Source organism: Megalobrama amblycephala, linkage group LG2 (genome assembly GCF_018812025.1).
Source record: "Megalobrama amblycephala isolate DHTTF-2021 linkage group LG2, ASM1881202v1, whole genome shotgun sequence".
Classification (NCBI taxonomy): domain Eukaryota; kingdom Metazoa; phylum Chordata; class Actinopteri; order Cypriniformes; family Xenocyprididae; genus Megalobrama; species Megalobrama amblycephala.
In genome coordinates this window covers 6371623-6394753 of record NC_063045.1, presented here as the reverse complement: position 1 = coordinate 6394753, position 23131 = coordinate 6371623, and the positions used below count along the sequence as shown (strand labels likewise).

The window sequence follows — 23131 nt, the reverse complement described above, 5'->3', positions numbered from 1 at the left end:
AGTTCAGTCCAAATTTTCTGAAGACTCGATTGCTTTATATGATGAACAGATTCAATTTAGGTTTTTACTTGCATGTAAACCTTGACCATTGATCTTACCAGTGCTGATGCCGCTCTCTCTCCTATTGCGGTCTTTGATTCTGAAATTAGCTTGCTGATGATCAATAAAATGCAGCTCATATCTGTTTCTTTCATTGACGTATAATCCATTAAATTTGCATATAGCATGGGAATTGAAGATTGGATTTATATCCGTTTTGCGGTGACACATTTATGTGGCCAAGTGTAAATGAAATCGTCCGGTCTGTAAAAACGCATGAAGTAACCAGATGTAAACAGGCCTTTTATCGTTTTGAAGAGTTAAAGTGTCAGATGCAAAGACAGTCAGTGGAGGAACTGACATCTCTCAGATTTTATCAAAAATTTCTTACTTTGTGTTCTGAACGAAGGTCTTACTGGTGTGGAACAACATGAGGGTGAGTACTTAATGACAAATCTCATTTTGGGGTGAACTAACCCTTTAAGAGACATACTGGAGCTGAAAATGGGGGAGTTGGAAAGTAAAAACCATCAGCCTCAGCTTATTTAAGTTTTCATGATGGCATAAAACAATATATGTACAAAAATACTTTGTAGGTAACATACTCTGTTCTCTTCCTTGGTGGCCACCTGAGGGTCTCAGGACAGAAAAGGTGTGCTCTATGGATTGAACAGATGTAATTATAAGTATTAGATTGTTTAAATGTTGTGAATGTGTTTGATTTCCTCAGGCCTAATTAATGCTCTTGTACCTTGTGTGTTAAGTGGATCAACACCATAGCCGGCTCCGTGATGGTCTGGCTGAGAGATGCCCAGTGTCGCTGAGAAAGGTGGAGCAGGTAAGATTTGCTTGTTACCAACACAAGTTAACAAACACTACAATTTTAACAGAAAAGCTTAACACAGATTTTGGTTCACTTCTTATAATAACAGTATGGTTCATTTATTCATTATTACACTGGCATTACCAACAATCTCCAGTCAGTAAATCAGGGTTTTTCTGAGTACATTAAGGACTCTAATGTAGTTTTTACACTGGGGATGTGTTGTAGTCCATATTTGAGTGTGATTTATTCCTGGCACCCCCTGCAGCTTTGGTCTGGTCTAGGGTACGGTACGTACCGCGATACTCTCATGGTGTACCGAACGTACCCCTGTCCATTCTCAAAATTCAAACAAAAATGTCCATTTTTACACTCCTTGATGTGGCATGACAGATCTCTGTACAGGCGCCTCATTTCAAATATTATTCGAAAATCGCACCCCTCCCCTGCATACACACATGCATGTAGGCCTACTATAATACACTACACACAGAGGGAGGGAGAGAGAGAGAGAGAGACAGTTCGCACTTTCATTGGGGAATAGGCTGTCTTAACCCAAGCCATATAATCAGGGCCGCGTTATCCTAATGGGCAACATGGGCTGCAGCCCAGGGCCCCGAACACTAGGGGGCCCCCGAGAAAAATTTTATTTTGCATTTTAAAACAAGATATGATCGAGGTAATTATGCCTACGTAGAGCATCGTTGCCACACACAAATCAAGATTCACAGCGGACACGCAGTAAATACAGGACATCATCACCATGTCGAACGAAAATGTAGGCCTAAGAAAATATGACAGTGGCGCTAAAAAGAGAAAAGAGCAGCAACAAAAAAAACAGAGAAATGAAGAAACTCTGAGAAAAATGCCAAAGCTTACGACTTTCTTTAAAAAAAATTCAGAAGAACCCATAGCTAACACTGCCGACAGAGGTAAAGACAACGAGACTAATTCCCTATCAGATTCAGCTACAACATCAGCCGCGGAGCTATGCGAATCTGGCGAGACATCGGCGGCCTCGGCCACAGATAGGCCGAATATAGGCCGCTACCTACCCCTCCTTCTGCCAGCACTTCTGAATCAGGTGACGATGATGATGCAACTGATACAGGCCAGCAGTTTTCTCCTATTAAAGAACACATTACATCCACTGATGTTGCTTGTTGGGGCCTTGCTGTCACCGAGGAATTGCGTTCTTACTGGGTTAGTAAGGGCGTAAAAGCATCCCTGTTGTGTCAAAATAAAGACGCGCCATTCCATGCATCAGAGCGAATTTACAAAAACCAGAAGAGGTGTTTAAGCAAAACCTTGTTTACTCGCTCTATGCGCAATGGCGAAACTGTGCAAAGAGAATGGCTTGTTTATTCTCCTTCGACTGGAAACGTGTATTGCTTCTTTTGTCGGTTATTTGGGCAGTCGAGTTCTTTTTCTCACTCCGGTTTTTGTGATTGGAAACATGCGTGCGCGCGTGCGGAGGAACATGAATCAAGTCAGCCTCATAGAAATGCCATGCTTACATGGTTGGCACGGACACAGGCTCATGGAATAGATGCAGAACTGAAAGAGCAATGTGAAGACGAGCAGAAATATTGGCAAGAAGTTCTAAAACGGGTGGTTGCGGTCATACAGTTTCTTTCAGAACGCGGCCTTGCATTCCGGGGAGACGTTGAGACGATCGGGTCTCCAAACAATGGCAATTATTTAGGGATACTTGAACTTCTTAGCAAGTTTGACCCTTTTCTTGCAGAACACATGAGAACATATGGAAATAAGGGCAGGGGAACTGCATCTTATCTATCTAACACAGTATGCGAGGAATTTATTGCACTGATGGGACAGAGAGTTCAAGCTGAAATAATTCTTCAAATACAGAGCTCTAAATATTTTTCCCTAATAGTCGATTCCACCCCCGACTTGACACATGTGGACCAGCTCACCTTTGTGGTACGTTATGTTTCTACAGAAGGGGAAATATTCGAACGCTTTCTAAAATTTCTACCCATATTTAGTCACACGGGAGATTCACTTTTCAAGTCTGTATCAGGGATTCTAAATGAGATGAATCTTGATATTAAAAACTGCAGGGGCCAGTGCTATGATAATGCGTCGAATATGTCTGGTCTTTATAGGGGTTTGAGGGCTCACATTCAGGAGGTGAACCCATTAGCAGACTGGATACCATGCGCTGCTCATTCACTGAACCTTGTTGGAATGAACAGTGTTGCTTGCTGCAGTGAGACAGTTTCATTTTTTGGATTTATACAGTCATGTTTTAATTTTTTTTCGGCATCCCCTAGGCGATGGAAAGTTTTTATGGATGGACTTGAATTAAACGAAAACTGTCGCCTGGAGACATTAAAAGGACTGTCCGACACCCGATGGGCCGCTCACGCGCAGGCCACCAAGGCCCTTTTACTGCATTATAAAAAGATAATGGATGTCTTGCTTAACTTGTCAGCAGACGACAGTCAAAACCCTGCTACTCGAAATGAAGCTCAATCTCTTGTGAAAAAAATGGGCCGTCTTGAGACTGCATTTTTATGCATATTATGGAACAAGATCCTGCAAAACTTTCAGAAAACTAGCTCAATTCTTCAAAAAGTAGACCTGGATCTAGTGACAGCTGTAGAAATGCTTCAGTCACTTGCAACTTTCGTTGAAAATTTACGCGAGCAGTTTGAAGAGTTTGAGATAATGGCTAAACAAATGTCTGTCAACCAAGAATACAGAACCGCAACCAGTCGCAAAATAAAAAGGAAAACAAGAGCAGATGAATCCACAACTCCCGATCATATTCTCACGGACAGTGAAAAGTTCCGTGTTGATGTGTTTCTCAGATCTGCGTTAGCCCAGGGCCCCGCGAAGGCTTAACGCGGCACTGCATATAATGATTAACTAATGACTAAACGCGTTATAACAGAACAGGCCTTGTGAACAGCCTGAATGACGGCACTTGTGTGAACATTGATTTTAACGTCTCTGTTACATGCCACGCTAGTCATGCCACGCGCCACCCTCTGTTTACATGAACGTGTCACCATTGAAAACGAGGATTTTTTAAAGATGAAAATCGCACAACCTGTTCGATTATTCTATTATTAAATCAACGAATTGAATATTCGAAAATCGTGAGACATCCCTATTCTGTAGTCAATATGACTACAGTGGTTCAACCTTAATGTTATGAAGGGACAAGAATACCTTTTGTGCGCAAAACCAAAACAAAAAGTGACTTTAACAATTTGAACTGTTGTCATACAGAGTTGATGTAGTGCAGTCTTCCATGTTTATGTCCGAACACCAGCTCAGTATTGGCCGAATCCTGTGTCAGCATCACACGCATCCATCGTTGTGCTCACGTGTACAGCTTCAGCCAGTACTGTTTTTATTTTCGTTTTGCGCACAAAGTATTCGCATCGCTTCATAACATTAAGGTTGAACCACTGTAGTCAGGTTGACTATTTTAACTATGTCTTGACTACCTTGACTACAGACATCAAAAGGTGCAATGATGTTGCTGCCTATGTGTGGTTCAGAAACCATTGGATTTCATCAACAATATCTTAATTTGTGTTCTGAAGATGAACGAAGGTCTTATGGGTTTCGGCTGACATGAGGGTGAATACTTGATGACAGAAACTTCATTTTTGGGTGAACTAACCCTTTAATAAATCATTGTGAATTCATTGAGTTTAGTTGCTGTTTTCAGCTCACATTCTGACAATCAAGCATCTGAGGCAGCGTTCGTGACACGTTGTATTAGTTGTTATATTTGATTATTAAATAAGTGATTTAATAAATGATCAATCACATCACCTCATTTTACAATCCTATTAGCCCTTTATTTAGATTAAAAAGCTGCATGTGCACTCCCTGTCATGCTGTTGGCTATATGCCACTGCAGTAAACGCATATCACAGTATTAAGGCTAATGATTAATCGATCAATTAATCGATCAATTCATTTAAACGATGATCAGTCATGGGTATTTGTGTAAATTGACATCCCTAATTACGACTTACAGTGCATCCAGAAAGTATTCACAGCGCTTCACTTTTTCCACATTTTGTGTTACAGCCTTATTCCAAAAGTGATTAAATTAATTATTTTCCTCAATTGTACAAACAATACCCCACCATGACAATGTGAAAGAAGTTTGTTTGAAATCTTTGCAAATATATTAAAAATAAAAAATAAAAAATCTCATGTACATAGGTATTCACAGCCTTTACTTTGTTAAAGCACCTTTGGCACCAATTACAGCCTCAAGTCTTTTTGAGTATGATGCGGTAAGCTTGGCACACCTATTTTTGGGCAGTTTCTTTCATCTTTGCAGGACCTCTCAAGCTCCACCAGAGAAATGCTGGAGCTCTGTCAGAGTGACCATTGGGTTCTTGGTCACCTCCCTGACTAAGGCCACATTCTCACTGTCAGTTTTTGGGATTGACAATCGCATTTACTTACAGGTGTCAGTCTTAAAGTCTCGTTCACACAGCAACTTACAGTAGCGTCTGGAACACAGTAGCGTCTGTATGAACGTCCAACGAGAGTCAAGCCCATATTCTCTTACTAGTAACCATAACAACAGTGACCAACATAACATTAAAGATGGCGACGTCCATAAAACCGAAAAGTATTATCACTTTTGACGTGACGAGACTAATTGAAGCGCAAGTTCATCCATCAAACATGGATGCAAACTCCTCACCTTTCAGTGACAACTCACCTTTTTGAGATTAAAATAGGTCAATTATGGGATTTGCATAGATCCAATGAGAAAGTGTTTTTATGGAGGTGAGGGGGTGGGGTCTTACAAGGGTACTTGGTGGTTTCAATAAGTACTGTACATTGTTTCCTTTACTCTTACTTTAAAAACTAATGTCTTTTAAAGGGGAATATTTTATGTATTTGAGGTCTGAGATGTGGGAACGGTGAAGAGAGAGAGGGCAAACAGTTTGCAGTTTAGCTCAGTATTGCCGTCTATTCAGCCAATATTGTCTTAAATATTCTGCATTACAGTTTTGAATATATACGGTATTAAAAATAAATCAGGCACATATAAATGTCCTGAAACACGACTTCTGGCTGCATGTCAATATCCATGGATTAGGTTTATTTGACAAGTTGTAAGGAACACTTTCGAGCCCAACCTTTAGTGTAATCGTTAGTTTTACTTGTGTTTTCGGAGTTTCCTCTGTTAAATCCAGTCACGCAGAAGGATCTTTTGCCACTCAGTCCAGCTGAGGGAGCGCGTTCCGGCGGGAAAGTGACGTTGATGCATACCCTCTATACTTAAGCACATGTTTTTTTGTTTGTTTGTTTTTTAAATAAATTTGCAAAGATTTCAAACAAACATCTTTCATGTTGTCACTATGGGGTATTGTTTGTAGAATTTTTGAGGGGGAAAAAATGTATTTAATCCTTTTTGGAATAAGGCTATAACTGAGAATACTTTCTGGATGTATTATATATCTGCACAAAATGATGTGAATGCACAAGTGAACTTGAGTGTGCTGTTGTTTCTTTTGTTTTATTTATTTTCATTATTTTTTTTCTTACTCTGTGTTCTTCCTTGGTGGTCACAATCACCTGAGGGTCTCAGGACAGAAAAGGTGTGCTCTGTGGATTTGAAAAGATAATGTAATAAACAGTTTTAGATTTTGTTGAAGTTGAAATGTTTTTGGTTTCTTCCTCCCTATTCTATTGTAATTAATGCTCTTGTACCTTGTGTGTTAGGTGGATCAACACCAAGCCGGCTCCGTGATGGTCTGCCTGAGGGATGCCCAGTGTCGCTGAGAAAGGTGGAGAAGATAAGATTTGCTTATCAACACAAGTAAACGCACAGAAAAATGTGTTGCTAATTGAAATTTTAGGAAAGAATAAAACCAAAGAATTACATGAATTACAACTAGAGATACACCAATGTATCAGCCAATACAAGCAATTATTTCTGTTATCAGCTGATTGTTTAGAAACTGCTGATATTCAGGACAGTTTATATGTTCTCAATCAAAACGGGCTGGAAAAAAGTGTTTAGACGGCAAATCTTGCTGTGTGTGTGAAGAAAATCAAAATTAACACAACAAACGCATTAACAGTTAAAAATAGGGGTGTAACGATACATCGTTATATCGCGATATAAAAAACGCGATGATATGTATCGGTGATATGATTCGATATGATCCGTGATATAGGCCCAGTTTCACAGACAGGGCTTAGGCTAAGCCAGGATTAGGCCTTAGTTATATATCTTATAACTTATATCCTAGTTCAATTAGAATATTTATTTATTATATTTAAGTAGCTTTTATAAATGTACACTAGAAAAAAAACATTACTGGTGTGCATCTCCTTAGCTGTTATAAATTCACTGAAAACCACAGCTTCTTGGGGCTTATTGCTTTATTACAACTCTGTAATAGTGATCAAATGTAACTTACTCTGTGTTCTTCCTTGGTGGTCCCCTGAGGGTCTCAGGACAGAAAAGGTGTGCTCTATGGATTGAAAAGATCATCTAATATTATGCTGTTTAAAATTCTGTAAAGTGCTCTAAATAGCTTCTCTTGTTTCCTCCTCCTTATTGTAATTAATGCTCTTGTACCTTGTGTGTTAGGTGGATGAACACTCCAGCCGGCTCCGTGATGGTCTGCCTGAGAGATGCCCACAGTCGCTGAGAAAATTGGAGTGGGTAAGTTGCATTTATTACATTTGCAAATTAACAGTACATTGCAATTGCAATTTGAACTGTTTTTTTTTTTTTTTTTTTTCATTAACTTGATTCTATTTGGGTGAGGGGTGTAAAATTTACTTAAGTGAATTTATGTGCATTTATCTTACTCTGCGTTCTTCCAAGGTGGTCCCCTGAGGGTCTCATGACAGAAAAGGTGTGGTCTATGGTTTGAACGCAAAATATTATGTTATTTAGTTTTAGATTGTTTAAATGCTGTGAATGTGTTTCTGATTTCCTCATCCCTGATTGTGCTCTTGTACCTTGTGTGTTAGGTGGATCAATACTCCAACCGTCTCCGTGATGGTCTGGCTGAGAAACACGCACTGGAGCTGCAAAAGGTGGATTGTGTAAGTTGCACATGTAATTGTGAGGTTACTGTTCCTCCATTAACAGGGCATTTCCCCATAACTTACACACTTTAAAGATGATAAACATAATTGTAAAAGTAATGCATATGAAGTTTCTCTATGTATTGATAGCCTCCACTCCAATATTACTGCTACGCAAGACTTGATAGAGAACTCTGTATTTGCACGTTGTCTGAAATAAGTGTATGCACGCTCTCACGGCACGCGCAAGTTTTCTTTTGCGTCTTGCTCTTGAATATTTAAATTAGCCAGGCTTAAATGAGTTTAGTTTAAACACACAGATAGCAATGTGTGCTGTTCAGGTCTCACCTGCACTCACATCAACACCCGGGTGATAACAGTGTAAATGACTGGACATTAGAGCATACAGCACTAGCATTGAACAAAGTTTACACTGAGTGACTGTTTTGTCCACGCTTTCTGATTATCGTTGTAACATTTTTAGAAGCCAGAATGCGCATCCATCGACTGAAATATACATTATCTGAACTCTGTCCATCTTCCACGTTGCTATTTTAAACAAACCATATTAGCCTATAGATGGGTCGTTTTTCGAGATGGACTGGGGTGCAAGTGCGTGCCGAACTGTAAGTGGAGAACGGTACTTTTTTTCTTTTTCTTTTTTTTTACCGAGAACCGTTGCACCCCTACTGTGTTCATTAAAGACATCTTAATGAAAATAGAAAATAGTTTATGGGTTAGGAATGACACAATTCACAAAAGTTTCTTTGAGTCAAATAACCCATTAATTGGCATCACATGTTTGACTTCATTTGAGCATTCCCACCAGCCAGATACAACTAATAATTTACCTTGAAAGCTGGGGAGACTCTCACACCAGGTCTGCTGTTGGTCTTCCATATCACTTTGTTGCTGATTAACAAATGCTGTTGACAGTCGGGGGGTCATTAGTGATGTTCATTTTGATAGCTACAGTTCTGCAGCTGTATGTTTCAACAGTTACTTAATTCAGCGGTTCTTAATTCTTTTCCTGCACAGGAAATCTGTTAAGGTTTAGTTCAATTAGGAACATTCATTCAAGGATTTGCGCAACGCCACTGCCTGATGAAACTAGAGAAGTGTGACGTAATATAACTCTATGAATAAATACAATTTAAAGGGATGTCTTATGCACTTTAATGTCCTTTGAATGGAAAATATATGCTCCCTTCGAACTGGAATCATGGTGGATCCTGTGAAATCCACGGTCGAATAGCACAAATGTCTGAAGTGATAAGAGATATACAAAATGTGACGAACAGGATTAAGAACCGCTGACATAGTTGTAGCTTTAAATAATAATTGTAGATTTGGATAGAACAATTAAAATGATTTAAGATAAGAGATCTTCAGACTTACAGTTGCTTAAAGAGTTTACAGCTCTGCTCTGCAAAACCTGAGGTTGCACAACAGGACCTGATAAAAGGGACATTTTGTTTTTGTATTCTGGCTGTTATGCACTTTTAATCTTACTTATTTCATACTGGGCCATTCTGTGTAAATCAACCAAATTTGAGAATTACATAGATCAATTTTTTGATGTTGAAAAAAAATGTTGAAGAAAGAAAAACAAATGGTGATGAAAGCAAAAATATTGAATGTCATGGATCATGAATTTTTTTTTTTAATTGTCATCAACACATAAGATTTTACTAATATACTACCGATCTCTGTAAAAATAACGTTTTGAAAAAAAAATAAATTCATTTTGACGAACGCACACGCACACACACACACACACACACACACACACACACGCACACACACACACACACACACACACACACAAAAAATACACATCCATGACATCCATACACATCCATGACAAAAATATACATCCATGACATTTAATAGTTTGGCTTTCTTCATTTATGCATTTCTTTCATCAGGGGGGAAAAAAAATTAAAATTGGAGTTTAAATGTAATGTGTATTGTTATTCATATCATTCATTTTATTACCATGTTTTACATGTTTTTACATTTATTTTCCATTACCTTTTTTCTTTGTGCGTTTTGGAATTGATGGAGGTTTTGGTGCTGGTGGAACACTTTCTTTGTCTGCAGTTTTTTCTTTTTTTAAGAGGTGGTTGTTCTGGTGCCTCATCATCCGATGAGTAGATGTGGTTGGAGCACAGTTTCTTTCTAGGAACACAAAGAAAAAAGTACAACTGCACACATTAATTGCCCCTTGTGTGATGTAGCAAATACTCATATAAATGGAATAAAAACATTTTATGCTTTATTTCTCCTTAAAGGGATAGTTCACCCAAAAATAATAATTTTCATAATTTACTGTAAGACCTTCGTTCATCTTCAGAACACAAATGAAAATATTTTTGATGACATCCAGTAACTTTCTGACCCCCCCCCGTAGACAGCAATGCCACTACCACCTCTTTTTGGTAAACGCAGCACAAACGCAGCGGGTTCTGTGTCAAAACCATAGACTGTAAAAAAAATATGGACGTAGCGTCCGTGACGTCACCCATAGAGTTCTGAACAGCAGTTTTGACGCGTAAATGAGGCTGCGGCCATCTTAGCTGCGCGTCACCGCACGTCACTCCCGGATAACTGAAAATGAGCAAAGAGGTGGGGAGGTGGTTTGAGCTGATATGACTGGTTGCTGAAACCACGCCCGTCTAGCTCGACACGACCATGTTAGCAGCAAAGGAGCTATCTATCTATCTTAGATACGATCTAAAATATTAATGAAGACAAGTTTTATCATCAGAACGTTCTAAAGGTTTACTGTCAATCTACGGTGTTTTTTAAGATATAGATCCTCCAACACCAGTAGTGTTGGGTGTGCAAATAACAACATGGAAAATCAAATGGGACTTCATACCTTTATAATGAAATAGAGATCGCGAGATGAATCCAATCCGTGGCACTTGGGTAAAATATGAGTGTCCATTGCAAAACAAAAAAACGTCACATTTCTTCTGAATGATCTGCTCTCTGTCATCGTTCTTCAAGAAAGGATGCAATCTGAGCAGCGTTTATGTTGTAAAACTGTATACGATCGTATCTAACAAACAAATGAGGCCGTGTCCAAAGTATATTTTTTTTCAAAATAGTGCAGCAGTTTTAGTTATAATATCCAAGCAGTGCTGTCGGATTTTGATATCCTCCCGCCATTGTCATTGTAGTAAATCTCACAACCAAAACTTTCAGCCAATGCCACGATCCAACAACGTGTGTTCTGTTTCTTCCCCATGCATGCACATCTACACAGACACACATCAGTCTCGAATATTATGCAGCAAGCCATATTTTATAATTGTATAAAATAATCGAGCACAAATACGGCTGAGATGCCAAATTCAGCGGCAGCTGAGGTAACATGACGGCTCACACAGACAGCAGCGCAATCTACCTGTCACTCAAGTGACCGCCCTTAATTATGCAGAACTTTAAGGCTTAATATAATTTAAACGGATAAGTTATAAAAAAATTCACCCCCCTCAGAGTTGTCATGAAGGGCAAAAATAGCAGTATAGACCAAAACCACAATTTGAACCAACTTGTAAACATGTTTTTTTTCTGCTGTAAACTTGGCCAATTTAACATGGGACTCAATGAGATTCTGCTCTCTTTTGGAGCCTGTCCCTAGCGGCCAGTCGATGAATCGCAGTTTAAGTTACTTCCGTATTGGCTTCATGAGAAAAAGGGGGAGGTTGCCGCTTGGTCAAAACGCCGGCTCCTGCTTCAGCACCACGCACATACCTGTACATCGTGGTGCTCTTGTGCATGCGTGATGGAATCTGACATGGTAGAGGAAATTGTTGAATTATTTTCAACAATTTTTGTTGTTGTTGTTTCTTGCTCAGAAAAAGGGTTCTCATCGCTTCATAAAATTGTGGTTGAACCACTATAGTCACATGGACTATTTTTAACAATGTCTTTACTACCTTTCTGGTCCTTGAGGGGGTAGTTGCGTTGATGTCTGAGCGTAGACATCAACATAATTTGTGTTCAGAGGATGAACGAAAGTCTTGCAGGTTTGAAACGACTTGAGGGTGAGTACTTGATGGCAGAAACACTTTAAAACCTGTAACAATCATACTGAAGCTGCTATTCAATTATTTAAATATTCAGTTGAACTATGGTAAAGTTGGTTGAAACGAAAGTATATGGCATTTACATGTGTTAAAACATTTCTTTGTCTTTTGTGAGGACTTACTTTGGAATCCTTTTTCCAGCAATTTCGGGTTCTGAATTTATGTCGGATGTATAGCTGGCCTTCTTCCAGTTGTTGGCTACATTTTGAAAAGATGCTGAAAAATGAAATACAGGTAAGGTTTCAGTTTTGTTTATTAAAGCTTTATGTGAGACCACATTTTACAGTATAGATAAATGATGTACAAAGATTCTGAAAAATGAAATGCAGGTATGCTGGGTAAGATCATTGTAATACAACTAATGTTCTTAAGTGTAGGAAGGAAGGGGACAGGGTCGGCGTTCAACTGCTGACTGAGCTTTATTTCAAGAATTAGAAACGTCCAACAAAAACTGTGCAAGGCACAACAGCAAATAAAATAATCCACAAAGGGCTTCACTCCAGTCACGGCATATACAATCCACAAAGGGCTTCACTCCTGGTCACGGCTGTACAATCCACAATGGGCTTCACTCCAGTTAGTCGTGCACCAGCTGCTCAGTCAGCAGTTCCCCTCTCTCTCACCGACTCCTGCTTCTCGCGGCGTTTTAACCTGTCTCCGCGCCAATTACTGAAATGAGAACAGGTGTTCGTGATTTACATTTAACTCGCTCACTCACCAAAGATCTCCCGATGCTCTCTCCCGCCGCAGACCTCGCTAAACCACGCCCCCCTCGCCACAATCATGTTTAATTTACAGTATAATTTACTCTTACCTGACTCATGCAGGATTCTTGTTTTATGCCGGGTCCACCCCTTCTCTGGCTGTGGTGTCTCCATGATTTTAACACTCTTTAACAGCCTGTCAATGTCTTTATATGGTGGCCACCAGGAGTATCCGTCAGCATACCAGGACTTGGCAACTGGTCCAGTCGTCCCTTCTCCCTCAAACTCCACTATTAGGTACATTTTTTTTTTTTTTTTTTTTTTTTTTAATATATAAGAGAACTGCCAGCCTGAAACCCATATTGTGTATTAACTTGGATAAATTCAACTATGTAATTCAAATGCATAAACTATGGAACAAAAAGTGCTGATAAAGAATTAATCTGTATGTAAAAGTGGAATTGCAACAAAATGATGTTGATGTGGGACAAGAAAAATTTTGTTCTCTATTTCCTCAAATTTGCAGAACTCGACGGTGGTTGAGAGATCGTCAACTAAATAAATGCCGAGTGTAGAGGATGGTAGGGGATAGTCAAAAAAAGATTCCTGATGGTTGAAGGTGCTGTAAGCTACATAAATTTCATCCCTGAATGAAATGATATTTTGCAGCTTTGCAACTTTACCGCCGATGTAAACGTGACTGTTTGCCCGGTCCAATTTAAGAGTGTAAGGGCTTGTCCTTAACTCTTTATACTGTGTCGCTTCATGAAAGGATGCAGGTAGAGGACCAGTTGCATGCTGTTTTTTGAGCAGATGTGGCCTGGTTTTGTGAGGTTTTTTGCAGCTTCTTTGCATCTCTGAGAATCTTTTTATTATTTGACTCAGAGGGCATGTTGGTTTCCTCAGAAGCCTTTTGAGTTTGTTCAGGTGATTCTCATACTTGAAAGCACTGAAGTTGTCTAGCACGCCATGCTTTTTTGCATCATCTGCAAGATGTACAAGGCAGTGTGCATTATAGGACAGGAATTGTGGCCCATACAGTTGACCGAAGTGATTGACGAAGAGAACCAGTATGTCATTGGCATAATCACAGTAATCTTCCATCAGACTGTTGTTGCACAGGATGAAGATTCCCACAAAAAGCAGCAAGAAGTTTTTGTACACCTCTGTGGTAAGGAGATCTTTCAACATAACAGGTCCGGTATACAGTAAAAACTGCCTGAACTCTGTTGCCTTCCACCTGTCAATTTCCCTCAGTGCCCTTGGTTTCCTTGCGAACTCCATGGGCACGCTTCTCTGAGCATTCACTAACCTTTCTGTTAATGTGTTTATTTGAAATCCCGACAGCCTACAAGTGAGAGGACCCATCTTCAACCACAAGTGGAGAAGTCTTCTCATGATTCCGAGGCACACGAGGTGCATGTAATCGAGGGGGATGCCAGAGACCATGTCCAGGGAAGTTTGTTCAAGGGGTGACATGCCATGATGGTGATCAGAATCGGTCTTGTTTCTGAAGCTCTCATTGGTTCTTAGAGGCATGTCGCTTCTTGGAAATGTCATCCTATTTTTCAGGTACACTCCATCCTGTGTGCATTTTTCACATCCATGATAGCCTGTGTGACCTTTGATGTTTTTTAGGAATGCACGAGCAGGTGCGTCGCAAACCATCGAAGAAAGTTGTAAAGCTAACCTCACTCCTTCAAACTCAAATCCATTACCCAATTCATTTACTTCCGTGATGAAGTCTTCAAGATACTCGGTCAGTGAGGTAGGTTTACCTGTGCCACAAAATAAACCTATTGTCACTGGTTCTTCTTGTCTGATATTTTGCAGTGTTCCAAGAATGGGCCAGAACTGTGTTGACGAACTCTTGTAGAGTGGCAGACCATCGATGTTGACCTGAAGCTCCAATGTGTGAATGTTGCTCAGAATCTTGACATTCTGATGTAGCACCTCTGTGATTGAATTTAGTACTCCAAAATGGTAATACTGGCCACCAGCTTTGTGTTGTATTTGAGGGTTCCCACGCACCGTTCCTAGCAACGTTCTTGAGTCTTTTGGCAGATTCAAACTATGTTGACGTAGTATGTTTAGTAATGAATTTAATGCCACGTGTGAGATTTTGTTTTCAGTAGCCCAGGTTGCCAAATCTTCTCCTAGGGAAGTTGGATCGGTTTCAGACTCTGACTCGGGGTCTGATTCACTGTCATCAAGAACACTTGCCATATTGACAGCTTCAGTCTCGTCAATCTGAGAGAGACAGTCCATAAATGTGTCTTCATCATCGATTTGACATTGACAGGCGTTACGTGAGTCACTGTGCATGCAACTCAACTCCGTCCCCGAAGTTGTTGCATTTATTGTCTGCAGTTGTTGATCCACCTTCTCCTTGGCTTTTCTCCTCAGCGTCCAATAGGACGGCTCATTGCAAGCCATAGTATTAAGACCTTAACACAAACAAACCCTTTTTTGTTGTTTGTTTACTGGCCTACCAATATATTTGCATCAACACAATTGATGTACTATAAAGCATCATCAGTTGAACTCAAAGGATGATGACTTCAGATGCAAAAGCCTCTAAGTGTCATCTAAAATATTCTTATAAAGTGAGCATTTTTATCAGGCTCCTGTTTTAAATAGAACTGCCATTAAAGTTAAATTACTGAACCTAAACATAGAAGCCTTGTAAAGATGCACATTTTATAAGAAAATTTCAGATGGCACTTGGAGGCTTTTGCATCTGAAGTCTACACAGACACATACATAACACGCACACAAAATTTTGAAGTTTGGGACTAGTAAGGAGGATATGAAGTTTCTTATGTTTAGAAAGGCTATGTTTATCTGATAAAATACAGTAAAAACAATTGTAAAAAATGTAATTTTATTTAAATATTTAAGAATGGTATGGATTCTAGTGGTGATAATCCTTTGATAAGAAATGTTAGAAACATCAGAACGATTTCTGAAGGATCATGTGACACTGAAGACCGTATAATGATGCTTAAAATTCAGCTTTGATCACAGGAATAAATTACATTTTAAAATATGTTCAAAAAGAAAAGTTTTTTTTAATTCGTAATAAAATTGAGCCATTTTACTGTTTTACTGCATTTGACTTAATAAATGGAGTCTTGATCATATTTATACTCAACAATATAAACTAAATATCTTGCTGTATCATAAAAGTTATCTTGCTGTCTAGATGCATTTCTGTACTTTATATTCAATCTTCTTCAACTGAGAGTATTGAATAGCAAGTGTCTCGCGGGAAGTGAATTCGGATTCTCTGTTTCAGGGCATGCGATTGGCTGTTCGCTGCTGATGTCACACTTTCAAGTGCGCGCGCTCCAAGAACTCCAGTTCAAATCCCAAATCGACGGATGGACGGAGTTTGATCGGCGTCATGGTACCAGCAAAGCATGCATGTCTTGGTTTCGTGAACTTGACTAAATCCCGTGATCTTGACTGTGTGTTGCACTGCCATCCTCGTACAGGCTCCTTCTGTGATTCACCGAAGCGCGTCTGAATTCAAGCTGGAAACGGCCTGTGCTTGGTCTGTCCCAGGGTGTCATCGTCACTCACGAAGGTAACGTTAATCATGTTTAACACGACCTGTTAGCTGTGCATGTTAACAAATAGTGGGTCTTGCATGGTCTAATGACCATCATATGTTTAGTGCTTGTGTAACTTAATCCGTCTGTGAAAAATGTGAGTACACTCGATAACGTCCACTATGGTTTCGGATACCAAATACTTAAAGTGCTCTGTTTGATGGCATAAAATGGCGATTTTTGCATTCGGCACAAGTGTTAAGTAGAGCAGCACTTCAATTTTTTACACGTTACTTTTCTCTGCGCTGAGCTCCAGCCACAATTAAACGCACTTGAAGTAGCTGTGTTGAGGCAAGTTGGAGCTAAACTCTGCAGGACAGCGGCCTTCAAGGACCGAGTTTGGACACGTATGGTCTAACCAATCAGTATTGAGCAAAGCAACGCTTTAGATTTTCCCGCCCCTTCCCCTCGCCCCGCCCCCCGCGGATGTTGTCAGTCACAGCTGTTGTGAGGAACGGAAAAAACGCGCCTATAAAAACTTGTAGGCATTTTGTTTTAATTACGACGTTTGTGTTGGTGATTATTTATTGTCTGTGTATACATACATGTATAATAATACTTATTTCGAATATAATTAAACGTCAAGATATCAAAAGGCTGATTAATACTGTATACATATACTTACCAACAACTCGCCGAACTGAAGACAAACTACAAACAAACTTAAAGCCGACTAATAATGAACTAGAAAAACAACAAAGTAAAAAAACGTGTAACGACTGAACAGGAACGTAATATATACAGTTGGAGCTATTTACAGGTTATTAATGTGGGAAAATTAATCAAAAAAAGTTGAGAGTACAGTAGGCTGAGGAAATCACAACGGTCATCTGATACAAATTATAACGGTCATCGGATATATATAGTATACGGTCACGTGACATTCATTCATTAATTCTGTTTAATTATTTTTTTTTTAGTTAATTTTTTTATTATATATAATATATTAGTTTTATCACCATTATGTCAAAGACATTTTAAAATATCTGTATTATGGCTTTATTCTTTTTACTAGCATAACATTTTATTAAACAATTTTATTTTTTTTTCCCCAAAAATTTTTATACCCTATGGGTCAAAAGTTTGGAAACATTACTTTTTTTTTTTTTTTTTTTATGTTTTTGAACGAAGTCTCTTATGCTCATTAAGGCTGCATTTATTTCATAATAAATACAGAAAAAAACTAAAATATTGTGAAATATTAATACAACTTAAAATTATGGTTTTCTATTTTAATATACTTTAAAATCTAATTTATTCCTGTGATGGTAAAGCTGAATTTTCAGCATCATTACTCCAGTCTTCAGTGTCACATGATCCTTCAGAAATCATTCTAATATGCTGATTTGATACTCAGTTATTATCAATGTTGGAAACGGTTGTGTTGCTTAATATTTTTTTTTTTTGGAACCTGTGATACTTTTTTCAGGATTCAATGATGAATAAAAGGTTAAAAACAGCATTTATTCAAAATATAAATCTTTTCTAACAATATAAATCTTTACTATCACTTTTTATCAATTTAACACATACATGCTGAATAAAAGAATAAATTTCTTTAAAAAAAAAATATTATATTGTATATTATATATGTATATTGTTACAAAAGATTTCTTTTTTAAATAAATGCTGATATTTTTTAACTTTTTAATCATCCTGAAAAAGTATCACAGGTTATAAAATATGAAGCAGCACAACTGTTTCCAACATTGATGATAAATCAGCATATTACAATGATTTCTGAAGGATCATGTGACACTGAAGACTGGAGTAATGATGCTGAAAATTCTGCTTTGATCACAGGAATAAATTATATTAAGTATATTAAAATTGAAAACCATAATTTTAATTTGTAGTAATATTTCACAATATTATTGTTTTTCCTGTATTTATTATGAAATAAATGCAGCCTTAATGAGCATAAGAGACTTAAAAACATTAAAAATAATGTTTCCAAACTTTTGACTGGTAGTGTAGATTAATCCTAAAAAAAGAAAATATGAAAATATATTTTAAAATGTACTTTTTTTTTTTTTTTTTTTTAAATCACTTCCCCTGATTTAAATGCCACACAATTTAAGTGGAACACAATGCAGTTGAGTTTGGTCTTGATAGCCCTTTCTTTTGCTTATGATGATGAATGTTTAAAAAAAATGTTTACAGTTTAATAGAAGTTACACCCATAGTTTGTGCAAAGCGATGTGAGGTGTAGGAAAAAGTTGGACAAACCTATGGAAATTATGAAAGATGGTAGCCTAAAAACATATTTAATATAAATACAAATGGAAAACAAACTGCCATAGCTTCATAACAAAAAGTAATCATGCTGTAATTATATTCATTTGTTTTATTAATGTTTATTTACAGTGCATTTTATTCTGCTTACCTGACTCACGCAGAATTCTGTCCTGTTTGGTTTCCATCATCCAGACACTCTGGCAACTGGGCTGTGTATGGAGGCCACCATTTTCTCCCACAAACTCCACTCTCAGGTATTTTTTATTTTTTTGCTGAAACAGCGTTGTGTGTTTTATCCACAGATCTGCTCAAAGTCGCACTGGATTTTCTCCTCATTGTAAGGTTGAGAGGTCCATCTATCACTCTTTTCCATGTTTGTAGAGTTAGTTTGTGGAGTAAATATATAGGCCGTAGTGTTGTCACAATACTGGAATTTCGAACTTCAATACGATACCTTGAAAAGTACCGATATTCGATACCATTTTTGATTCCACGGGGAAAAATGTATATACTGTTATAGATTTTTATTTATTTATTTTTTGTCTGTCCATCTATTAAAATTATAGGCGATCAAAAACCACAGACTGTATAAAACCCAACCGCTAGATGTCAGTGTTATCTCAGAGCGTAAACTGACGTGGAGCCTGTTGTTTGCAAAATAGGCCATGTTAAAATCCAAATACTCGAAACGCATTGAATCTGAGAGCTCACTTAACATCCCGATGTGACCCGCGCTGCTGAGAGTGGCGTTTCGATAGAATATGTACTGCACACTTTATATATATATATATATATATATATATATATATATATATATATATATATATATATATATATATATATATATAAAACATCAAATAGACTGACTTCCTGTTGTTAAATAGTTTAGAAATTAAAAACTGTTATACTGTGAACCTTTAAAACATATACACACCTAAAGACTCCTGCAGTCACTTTACTGTTTTCCCTTTACTTGGATTGCACACAATAGTGATTGTGATATAAATGCAAATGACAGTATTGATTAAATAAGTTTTTTTTTTTTTTTTTTTTTTTTTTTGTAAGTTGTAAAGCAGAAGCCAGTTTAACTTAATTTATTATAAAAAAAAGTAAAGAAAATCAAAAGAACAAACTGTTATGACTCATAGGTAGTCTGTTTGGGATTAAAGGGTCATGAAACCTCCTGTTTTAGCCTGGTCATTCACACCTCAAAGCTCAAAAAACTCTGTAAAAATGGGTGTGTAAAGCTCTGGATAAGTCGGAGTGTAGAGGGAGGGAAGAGGGAAGAGAACAACCAATGAAACACAGACATAGAACACACTCATTATACAGAATGAATATTAATATATGAGCACGTAGAGAATGACAACAAACTCCCAAGCACAAGGGAGAAATGCGAAAGAATATTTAATAGGGCTAATAATAGGCTACTTTGATTACGTTTACGAGCACTGCAGTTTCAAAATCAGTCTTTTAGAATAATCGTGTCGCGTTCAGATAGGTTACACCACTGTATCAGTGTCCAGTTTGCACATATAATTCATTTGAAGAAGACTTGATGAAATATGTGTGTATAACTACACTGTGCTGGTTAATGTTTGGTGCAGGAGAATGTGTGAAATAACTTTAAACACGGATACTTTGTTCTGTATGAGCTAGGATCCACGTGGCTAGTGTTATTAAACTCACCACGGAGCTCCGCACTGAAACCAATCATACGCGCTCTGCGTGTATAGCATAACAATCGTATTTTTCATGTTTTCGTATTCAAACTCCAGTTCTGACCGCATCGCGAGCAAAATACAAACAACACTCATGTGCTGTGCTGAGGGAAACATATACGGCTCGCTTGTTTGAACGCAGCTAGAGCAGGCAGAGGTGAATGAACAGCACTTTTGTGATATTTGAATTCTCCGCTGTAATGCGATCTCACGCGAACATATTTTCCATTTGTGCTGGTAGATTACAGCAAAACAATCCACATGCACATGCACGTCGCAGGAAAACGCGTGTTGTAACACAGGGCTTGACATTAACTTTTTTGCTCACCAGCCACTGTGGCTAGTGGTTTTCCAAAGTTACTAGCCACTCAGCATTTTCACTGGCCACAATTTTGCTGTTGGGAAATTACATTTTATATGATTAAAGTTGACTTTGGCATGCTTAAATTACTTGATTTTGAGTCATTTTACTTGATTTACAAGATTTAAAACCCTTTCATACTTACAAATGCAGATTGACCTCCCAAATCAAGACTATACATTGTATAATAATAAATTGTATATCCATTTCCAGAAACGCTACCTGCTGAAAGTTATTACAAAGTAGTAAAAACGTAGCGAGTCGTAGTTCTTTCTGGGGTATATTGGTGTTGGTATACGCGTTGATAAAACTACAAATCCCGTGATAAATGCAATACCTGCCCGTGAAATACGTCTGCGTCTCCACAGAGTTACTTTCAGCGAGACATGGCTAGATCACAGCGATTTCTGCTGTTGGTTACAAGCGGTACCCAGCTCCATGTACGAGGCTCACTGCAAACTTTGGAAAAAAAAAAAAAAATCATTTAGGGACTCTGGGTGTGAAGGCGCTGGAGTCACACGCCAAAGCGGAGAAACACAAGCTAGCCACAAAATGCCTTCAGCAGACTCGGCCAATTAGCCTCACCACTGCTGTCGTCCTCCTCAATGCCTAGTCCCTCCGGTCTCCAGCGAATTATCAATATAAATTCAGACTTTCCAAAAAATGTGCAATAAATTAATGTTTGCGAATTTTAAGCAGCGACATGATATTGACAACCAACGATTGTCAACTTACAACATTTTTCACAGTCGATCAAAATAGGCAAGTATTGTTTTATTTACTTGTGAATGTCTAATGTAGTGTGATTAACAAGGCTGTTGAATACGGATGTCCGAATGTGCGAATATAAAACCAACTTTACCCAAGTCACATTGTGGTGTGTGGAAGGTTACTAATGTGATTGCTTTATCTGTAAATTAAATTAATGCTTTTTCAATGACTAAATTCATTGAAATAAAATGATTTTTTCAGAATTTCTTTGATTTGAATATTTTTTGGTAATGCGTCGTGTAGGTCTTAAATTTCAATATTTATGGTCTTAAAAGGTCTTAAAAAGGTCTTAAATTTGACTGTCTACAGACAGCTTTGGGCTGGTTGATCTGTGCTGATGATTGTATATCGTCGCTGCCCGATGAAACTCGCGTATGTCCAAAACGGTTACTTTTCAGGAAGTGAAAAAAACACCATATTTCAAAAGCAGTTGAATGTAGCGTTGTCATACTTGGTACGGCATCTTTACATGTAACCATATTCTTGCCAGTGTAATGATATAATCCACATTTGACCAAAATTGAGTTTAAATGGACATACGTGCATATTTTACAATAACGGTGGTCGATACGCGTTCTTCCGATCATTAATTAGAATGGCCAAGTCGCGTTTCATATTGACAGATGAATACGCTCAGTTTATTAAATAGCCTACGTCTTAGTTTATTAAATACGCTTAGTTTATTTAATATTAATTATAAATTTATTAAATGTCTCTTGCAAACTATAAAGGGACAATGAATCAATACACTGACATGGTAATGCTAGACAGATACTTTGTTTGCACAGTCCTACCGTAATTTTGTCACTCATAGACGTACGTCTGGCGTCAGGGGGGAAACGTTTACCTCGATAAAGGAAAGTCATTGTCTCACCAGGCTATGTTTATTTGGCAATGTAACCTCACAGTGTTATTCGGCTATCCAGTGCTGAGCTTCGATGAAACTTCACGAGACCGGCGAGATGCTTCCACAGGGCGGGAGATACACGGCGTGATTGACAGCTTTGACACCAAATGGATATACGTGAAAATCAGATGACATGATTTCACAACTTTTCATTGGCCATTTAGATATGTGAAGCATACTGTATACGGAAATGAACCTGGACATTAAATCCGTCGAAAAATCTCAAAATGGACATACGTGGTTTTCATCGGACAGCGACGATATGGTAGTCAGAACATGGTTCAGTTTTATTTGTTACTCAGCTTTCACAGCAATGCTGGTAAATGAGCAAAAATATATATAAATACTGTGAGAATCATCAATCTGAAGTCACAGCTTCAGATTGACAGCTGCTGTGTGGCATCTAGTACTGAGGTTGTTGACAGTATTGTGTGCATGTTGCTGCCTTGTACATGGTGTTCACTGCCCAATATTGTTTGAGAAGTAAGTATTTTAACCCACAGTTAACTTGTACATTTCCTTATAAAATGCTCTAACATTTCTTCTATTTCTTTTCTCCACCAAACAGCTTTGAAGATGGTTCAGCCTAGATGCTCAGATCTACCACTGGTCCAGCTTCATTCCCACATCTGGCACCAAAGATTAATTAAGTGCAGTCCATAACCAGTGTGTGCACCTTGTCCATTGCAAATGTTAAGGATTGTTCTATTAGAGCTCATTATAATCTTTGAGATTGGCCTTATGTAAAGGCTGTTGTGTGTTGTGAGTAAAGTTCACCCCCCTGTGAAACAGTT

The 23131-nt window shown here is 38.1% G+C and overlaps 2 protein-coding genes and 1 long non-coding RNA gene across 34 annotated transcripts in view; 2 read left to right on the top strand and 1 right to left on the bottom strand.

Moving 5' to 3' along the window:
- LOC125263284 overlaps nt 1–12973 on the bottom strand; it is a 17856-nt gene extending 4883 nt beyond the window's left edge. The window contains exons 1-11 of the mRNA XM_048182287.1: nt 12836–12973; nt 12144–12237; nt 9956–10102; nt 9320–9376; nt 8773–8847; nt 7853–7921; nt 7700–7753; nt 7464–7532; nt 6422–6481; nt 791–859; nt 645–698 (exon numbers count right to left, since the gene is read on the bottom strand). Coding sequence (XP_048038244.1) covers nt 645–698; nt 791–859; nt 6422–6481; nt 7464–7532; nt 7700–7753; nt 7853–7921; nt 8773–8847; nt 9320–9376; nt 9956–10067 — 619 coding nt within the window. The 5' untranslated portion in view covers nt 10068–10102; nt 12144–12237; nt 12836–12973. The remainder of the gene's footprint in view (nt 1–644; nt 699–790; nt 860–6421; nt 6482–7463; nt 7533–7699; nt 7754–7852; nt 7922–8772; nt 8848–9319; nt 9377–9955; nt 10103–12143; nt 12238–12835) is intronic.
- LOC125263285 overlaps nt 1–23131 on the top strand; it is a 1003076-nt gene that overhangs the window by 297638 nt on the left and 682307 nt on the right. The window lies entirely within an intron of this gene.
- Nucleotides 1–23131, top strand: part of LOC125263301 — a 27877-nt gene extending 4746 nt beyond the window's left edge. For 4 of the 31 annotated variants that reach the window (XR_007183756.1, XR_007183752.1, XR_007183761.1 and 1 more), the window contains 10 exons: nt 804–868; nt 7476–7550; nt 7716–7746; nt 7865–7939; nt 12163–12255; nt 12849–13022; nt 13252–15034; nt 16024–16314; nt 18739–18831; nt 22906–23131. This is a non-coding gene — a long non-coding RNA (uncharacterized LOC125263301). Of the gene's footprint in view, nt 1–448; nt 878–6609; nt 6696–7475; nt 7551–7715; nt 7747–7864; nt 7940–10075; nt 10123–12162; nt 12256–12350; nt 12360–12848; nt 13023–13251; nt 15035–16023; nt 16315–18706; nt 18832–19143; nt 19216–22905 lie in introns of those variants that run through there. The other 27 variants (XR_007183767.1, XR_007183764.1, XR_007183782.1 and 24 more) reach the window with 27 other exon arrangements.